We start from the raw sequence: 7,638 nt of genomic DNA, 5'->3' as shown, positions 1-7,638 counted from the left end.
CTCCTGTTTTTGAGGGATCCACCTCATAGATGAGGTCCCAAAGGAAATCCACTCAGTCATCTTCCAACTTTAGTCAAAAAGAAAAAAAGAAAAGAAAAGAAAGAAATCAACCCCCATCCCAAACCTCACTAGTGCCATCCTGAAAAGCAGCTTTTGTTTTGAAAGCAAGAAAAGTCAGCATAACACACAGTGAGATGCAAAATATTTTAAGGCAATAATGGGGGGTGGGAGGAGTACTGGAGAAAGTTAACTCAAGTCTTTTCTAAGGCTCATGGCAAAGGAAATTGTTTCCACAAAGCCAAATATGAGGACCTGTTTTGAAAAGTTCTCCAAGAGCAAGAAATAAAGGGGGGGGGGAGGGGGCAGAGATATAAAAAGCTCTTTTAATTACAACAAACAAATAAATAAGCAGTGCCAACTAGCAGGTGACAAACCACAGTCAAACTTCAATCTCAGAGCAGTTAGCTATAGACTGTTAGCAGTTGGAAAGTAAACCTTGTGCGCACAAAGGCGCTGTTTAATTTTCTTCCTGTAATGGTTCTGAATGAAGACCCCATCACTATGCAGTTAAGCAGTAGTTCTTGTCCCCCGGAGGCACTGATCAGTTCTTTTTAATGTGAGAAAACTGGCAGCTTAAATCCCGTCAATGGAGCTCCCACAACAAAAGTTCTGAAAAGCTGAATGAATTGGGTTTGTAACTACTGCATCCCATCTCCGCCCCCCCCCCCCCCCTGCAACTTATCTCTTATTCATTCACCTTATATTATTGTTAAGGAATCTTACTCTCAGAATCATTTCCCTACCATTTAACCTAGGGCCCCGGAGGACACGCAGGAATAGAACAGTCGCCTCCCCCCCCCCCCGCCCCCATTACACCTGGAAGTGTTCAGACCAATAGGTGGGAAGGAAAGGAGGAGGGACTATCTTGTACCCCAATTTACTCTGAGGATACTAGATCTCAGCTTCCATTTAAAAACCCAAATTGTATTGGTAAACAGTAATGTGTCCCCTTTCTAAATTCAGACCCTGCCTGAGTCTGAAATCCTGTGACATATCTACTTAGAAAAGGCAAAGTTTATAAATAAAGCCCCTCCCCTCCCTTCCCAAATTGCAAGGCCCTAAAAGACCTGGCCAGGCATGTAGAAATTAAGATAACTTGTGTTCTTGTTTTTTTCTTTCTTCTAAACCCCAAACAGTAAATGAAATAGCAAAAGAGACTATACCCCCACTCTCCAGCCCAAGAGAAGGATCTATGAGAAAGTCAGCTACAGAATACCAGGGCTCTGTGTGTATTTCAATTCAAGGCATTGCTGATGGAGAAGATCCTCCTGAGATTTCCCACTGTAAGAATGTGTTGGTTCTAGAAATAAGTACAGCTATTACAACCAAATCTACTAGCAGACTAAATAATTAATTGAAGCGTTGCTCTTTGACCCTTGAAAAGTCCAGTAGGGACACGTTTATAGTAATAATACCTCCGAATGAGCCCTTGTCAAATATTCATTTAGTGGTTAATGTGAGCCATTTTCCCCTGGGACCAGTCTGTAATACCAGCTTCCCAGCGTTGGCAAGAAACCTTGCTAATCTACTATAGCTCAGCAAAAATATTTGAACGCTCTTTATTTAAAGTATGGAGGGAGGGCTGGGGGCAGAGAACAAATGGCAGGGGGAACAAACTAGAATCTCATCCTTCTGCCCATTTCTATTCAGTTTATAGGTTAACAAAACATTAAATTCACCCCCTTGGACTGAAAATTAAATGGTTTTAGTGAGCAGAATAATATCCTAAGGAAGGAACTGAACAACTTCAGCATCAGGAAATGACCACTTCTGGGCAAGTTGAAGGGTTTACCCCCCTTCTTGGGAATCACGTTATAATTAAAATAGTATATGTTGCATAGTAATCTAGCCATGAAACTACACGTCTTGGGGAACCAATTAACCCAATCAAATGGACGATGAAACGTGAATCATTTTTCTTAAGTGCAGTTTGTCAAAATAATTTATATTTACCAATAATATATTTTGGCTTTTATTTGGTCAGGGACTGTGGAGGGACAGGAGTGGGAATGGGAGTTCTCTTGTTTTATGCAGACAGGGGCAATCCTTCAAAACTAGTTTAACTTCCCCAACCATTGCTTTCTTCCCTCTTGCAAAATATTTGAACCTCAGAATTTTTTGCCAAAAAGTTGTTGCTCTTTTTAGTCTGCTTCTGTGGGCTCTTTTTTTTTTTTTTTTTTTTTTTAAAGGGAGGTTAATGCAGTACAATTACTCTAAACCCCAATACATATTTGTAATGTATCTCTATTTTTCAAATATATACACTTTAGATAGTCGATTGGCTCAAATTCCGGGAATATCCTCCCCAGCCCCCCAGAGCAAAATCATTGGGATCTTTATTCAAAGTTTCTTTTATTCCAACGTGTGAGCAAGAACTATCGAAAGTGCTCATTACCACGTGAATAATCCATATATGCATTACAATGGCTGGCCAGGCTGGGGAAATTCTTTTAGAGTCTCTGCATTAATTAGGGGGGGGGGGGGAGAGGGATACCTGGCTTAGAATTGGAATTGGGAACTGGCATAATAATTTTCCTTTCCCAGTACAATATTACCCTAAAAATGAGGATAAGAAAGGAATAAATAAAAAACCAGTATGTCCTGAAAATAAAGCAACCCACACGAGATAAAAACACAGAAAATATGAAGATATCCTCAGCGGAGCCCAGAACTAACCATTAGCCACAGCACGAGTAAGAAAGACTTTCTTGGACAACGAGAAGATGCAAACCACCTGGATGAGCTAACTGCGTGGCTGCAGCCGGGTCCTTGACTCAAGGCTGGAAGGCGCTGCCGGATTTCAACTTCTCCAAAGTTGTAACAAGTTGACACAAAAAAAAAACCATTGGAAACTGTGGGAAGCAAACCCACGCTTTTAAGAATGCCTGGCTGACTCTCGGTTCCTGGTCCCCTTGGGCGGGGAAACCTGAGCAAGGTAAGTAGTAAATAAAGAAGCAAAGTCCCGGGGTCGGTCTTACAGGATTCTCCGGCTGCGCCAAAGCGCGAGTCGGTTGTGATGCAGACACATCGCGAAGGCAAAAAGACCTTAGCGATTCCCCAACTTCTCCGCTCCCACGGAGGACAACTATAGCCTTTCTTTACCTCTCCTAGGGCAAAAGAAAACAACAAATCCAATCTTGTTTCTCCACCCCCTTCCCCTCCCCCTCCCTCCCTATTACTAGTAGTAAAACATGGTTAACAGATCAAAAGCATAATAATCTCCACATGTGATTAGATCCGACAAGTAAAATATCTACCTCGGAGTTGTTTTCTTCTTTATTATGTCTGTTGCCTGGCTTCTCTTTTGCTTGTTATCAGCTGCAGAGATTATCCGATTTGGGGCTACAGGCTTGGACCCGCGCTGCCAATTTAAGAAATGGAATTCGTGGAGGGAGAGAGAGAGGAAAAAAATAAAATAAATAATAATAATAACAATAGCCGTGGCAAGTCGGGCGTTTTGCAAGACGCTCTTCGCTTTCTCTCACCCCTAAACCAGGAAAATGTAGAGGAGAAAGTTTATGAAGTCAAGGAACAAAGAAAGCAAACCACTTGTTTCCTCTCAGACAATAGCAGGGCTGGAGTAATCCAAACACCCACCACCCAGCAGATGAGCACTTTGCATGTCTAGTTTGCAATTATTCCAACACAAGAAGCATTTCCCCCTATAACCACATTTCCAAAGGGCCATTGTGCTGTGAAGAAAACGAAAACAAAACCAGCCAACCTGGTCCCGATTTGGCTCAATACCCCATCTGCTAAACTACACGAAAAATTTCAGAATTGACTCCTATCTGGCAACAAGTGGCATAAATCAGTTTAAGTCCCCATCATGCTGCTTAGAAAAGGAGGGGGGTGAATTTACAATCTATGCCTTTAGTTTCTATTTTAGAAATGACATGAGCATTTTAATTTTTTCCAGTACTTACTCAATTAATCATCCAGTCACATATTTGTTGCTGTTAACATTAGCACATGCTACTGGAACAGAATACCAAGGTTTTAGGTATTTTGCTTTCTTGGCTGAGCACAGCATATATTTCCTGAGGAGTTATGTCTAAGCAGTGTTAACCAAATAAATGAAAGACTCAAGAATAATTTCAGTGTCCATATTTCAAAAATTTATTTATCTCAAACTGTGCATAATGGAGTAAAAACTTAAGTTGAAAATGTACCTGTTATAAGGATGGTATTAGTTCAAATATATACATGGATTCTCGGCAGACTGATTCAAATAATACAGAGCCGAATCTTTAAAATACAACTACGGAAAATAAAGGGGGGGGGGGGGGGAGAAACCTTAAAATATCACAATAAATTTACAGAAATATTACAAACCATAAGAAAATATTTCAAACACAGTAATTTCATGTTGTTTTTGAAATCTGAACAAAATGGAAAGTTGGGAAACAAAAGCTATTATAAATTACCGATGATGTCAACCTTCATGGCCATTTTTGCTTTTAACAGTAAGTTAAAAAAAATTTAGTACAATCTAAAACTTTTTTTGCCCCTTTAAAGACCACGGAGATAGTTTTACCAGTACATATCCTAGGTTTTTTTTTTTCTTTTGTACAATTTTTAAACAATTAAAATGTCCAAATCTGAATAGTTTTCTTCTTTTCACGGCTGCAACTGCCCCAAATTTCAGCTGCAGAATCAAAAATTCAGCAAGAAGCCTCTCCTTGAAAAATTTTGGCAAATTCTCAGCTTATAAACAATGGACATTTTGATTGCCATGTTTATCTCGATAAATACTGTACAAAAGTTGCTTGCAAATATTAAAACATTTTTTTTCGTCGCTTGGAGACTAGCTCTAAATATTACTGGTAAAGACTTTTGCAAACTTTCTGCAAAGCTCCTACCGTATCTCTAGAACTTTTTAAAAGTTTTGCGTAGTTTTCTTTCCTCCAGATCTATACAAGGTCCATCCCCTCGCCCTCCCCACCGCCCCCCCTCCGGTTTTCTCTGTACAAAAATAGTCCCCCAAAAAGAAGTCCAGGATCTCTCATAAAAGTTTTCTTGTCGGCATCGCGGCTTTTTTTGTGTGTGTGTGAGTGTAGATGGGATTGGTGATCTCTTTTGCAGACAGATGTCATTTGCTGTGGGTGATAACTTTTTTTTTGTTTGTTTTGAGCATACCGGGTTTTTCTCCACGCTGCTTCGCACTCTCCTCCCATTTCCCTCCTCGTTTTGCTTTTGAAAAAAAAAAATCCCCCCTTCCAGTCCACGGCACGACCCCTCACATGTGCGAGAGGGGCAGTGTGCCGTTGATGGCCGTGCCGGGCACCGGGCCGCTCTGGTAGTGCTGGGACATGTGAAGTCTGCTGGGGGCGGCGGGCTCCGGCACCTCGGCGCCGGGGAGGTACATGCTGATCATGTCCCGGAGGTCCCCGGCCTGGCAGGGCGCCCTGGAGTGGGAGGAAGAGGTAACCACAGGGGGGCTGGAACTGGCCTCGGACTTGACCACCGAGCCCATGGAGCCCAGCGCCATGCCGGGAGTGCCCTGCTGCGAGTAGGACATGCTGTAGGTGGGCGAGCCGTTCATGTAGGTCTGCGAGCTGGTCATGGAGTTGTACTGCAGGGCGCTCACGTCGTAGCGGTGCATGGGCTGCATCTGCGCCGCGCCGTGCGCGTTGAGGCCGGGGTGCTGCGGGTAGCCCAGCTGGTCCTGCATCATGCTGTAGCTGCCGTTGCTCCAGCCGTTCATGTGCGCGTAGCTGTCCATGCGCTGGTTCACGCCCGCGCCCAGGCCGGCGCCCACCCCGACCCCGCTCGCCATGCTGTTGCCGCCCGGGGCCAGCAGCCCGCCGGGCAGCGTGTACTTATCCTTCTTCATGAGCGTCTTGGTTTTCCGCCGCGGCCGGTATTTATAATCCGGGTGCTCCTTCATGTGCAGCGCTCGCAGCCGCTTGGCCTCGTCAATGAACGGCCGCTTCTCCGTCTCCGACAAAAGTTTCCACTCGGCGCCCAGGCGCTTGCTGATCTCCGAGTTGTGCATCTTGGGGTTCTCCTGGGCCATCTTGCGCCGCTGCCCGCGGGACCACACCATGAAGGCGTTCATGGGCCGCTTGACGCGGTCCGGGCTGTTCTTCTGGTTGCCGCCCGCCGCCGCCGCCGCCGTGGAGTTGCCGCCGCCGCCGCCGCCGCCGCCGCCGCCGCCCCCCGAAGTTTGCTGCGGGCCCGGCGGCTTCAGCTCCGTCTCCATCATGTTGTACATGCGGGCGCTGTGCGCGGGCCCGGCCCGCCGGCGGCCGCCGACCCTCGGCCCGGCCGGGACTTTGGGGGCCCGCGGGCGGGGTGCGGGGGGGAGAGGAAGGGAGGCGGGCGGGGGTGTCGGGAGCGCAGGGCTCCGCAAGGGAAAATCAGACGAAGAATAATTTGGGGGAAGAGAAGAGAGAGAGGCAAACTGGAATCAGGATCAAAAAAAAAGAAGAAAAAAAAAAAAAGCAAGCGCTTCCCTCCTCTTCTGGCCGATTCTGCCGCCGCCGATGATTGTTATTATTATTTTTTTGGAAAGGCTTAAGCCTGGGGCTCAAACTTCTCTCCCTTTCTTTCTCTCTCCTCTTCTTTCTCTCAGTCCTAGTCTTAAAGAGGCAGCAAACTACTTTCCCCCTTTTGCAAACACTCTTCTCTGCCTTGACAACTCCTGATACTTTTTTGAACAAGTTAATAGACAACCATCCATGTGATGGGGGCTGTCAGGGAATAAATGGATTTCCAGCGACCAATCAGCGCGCCGCGGCTCCTCCACTCGAGCGCGGCCTCGCCGCCGGGTTTTGCATGAAAGGGGGCGGGGCCTGCCGCGCCGCGGGCCGCGCGGGGGAGGCGGGGGGAGGAGGGAGAAGGAGGGAGAGGGAGGGAGAGGGAGGGAGGGGGGGGGGGGAGGCGGCTCCCACAGCCAGCCTGGCAGCCACTGAGAAACCTTTGTATCCCCTCTCGCAGCAACAGGTCACACCACACGCCTTTTCGAAGGAAGTGGGTAAACAGCACTAAGACGGAGATTTTTTTTTTCCCCCTTTAAACTTAGTGCTGATTTACTTTTGGGTGCGGGCTGATGAAATGGGCAAGGGGCGCGAGAAGCCACCGAGGTGTGGGGGTGGGGCAGGGCAGAGTGGGTGGTTCGGGGCGACTGTCCGACTAGTATTTCAGGAAACAGGCAGCGCCGGAGTTGGTGTGTTATTGTTCTCCCGCTCCTCCTCACGCTTCCCCCCCAAACTCCAGCCCCTCCAGCGCTTCTCCCGAGCCTCGCTCTCCCCTGGGCCCCCTTTTCTCCACCGTTGTCCGCACTCGCTCACCGCCCTCCCCTCCTCACACTGTCCCGACCAGAAGTTAGGAGGCGGAAAGCTCTATCCTCAGAACCCTCCTAGCTCCCACGCAGTCTGCTCTGTTTTAGAAATCAGTCCTGCTCGGACCAGGAGGGCGAGTGCAGCAGAGCTGAGGCTGGGCCGGCCCTGGGTGAGCGGCCGCGACCACGCTCTGCCCTGCCCTGCTCAGCTCGGGCGCAGGAAACCACCGCTTGTCAGCTTCCCCCCAGCCACAGCTCCCACAGCCTCGCTCCATTCAGGCGGTGCAAAGGGG

The 7,638-nt window shown here is 47.4% G+C and overlaps 1 protein-coding gene across 1 annotated transcript; it reads right to left on the bottom strand.

The window, feature by feature from the left end:
* Positions 1 to 5,299: 5,299 nt before the first annotated feature.
* Positions 5,300 to 6,277, bottom strand: SOX2 (SRY-box transcription factor 2; the record flags this gene model as incomplete). Its single annotated transcript, XM_079767337.1, has 1 exon — positions 5,300 to 6,277. The coding sequence occupies one exon, from the start codon at positions 6,275 to 6,277 to the stop codon at positions 5,300 to 5,302; it is 978 nt and encodes a 325-aa protein (XP_079623463.1).
* Positions 6,278 to 7,638: the final 1,361 nt, after the last annotated feature.

Source organism: Cnephaeus nilssonii, assembly GCF_951640355.1.
Source record: "Cnephaeus nilssonii genome assembly, chromosome: 3".
Taxonomy (NCBI): domain Eukaryota; kingdom Metazoa; phylum Chordata; class Mammalia; order Chiroptera; family Vespertilionidae; genus Cnephaeus; species Cnephaeus nilssonii.
The sequence above is the reverse complement of the archived record's forward strand: the minus strand, read 5'-3'. Positions and strand labels throughout refer to the sequence as shown.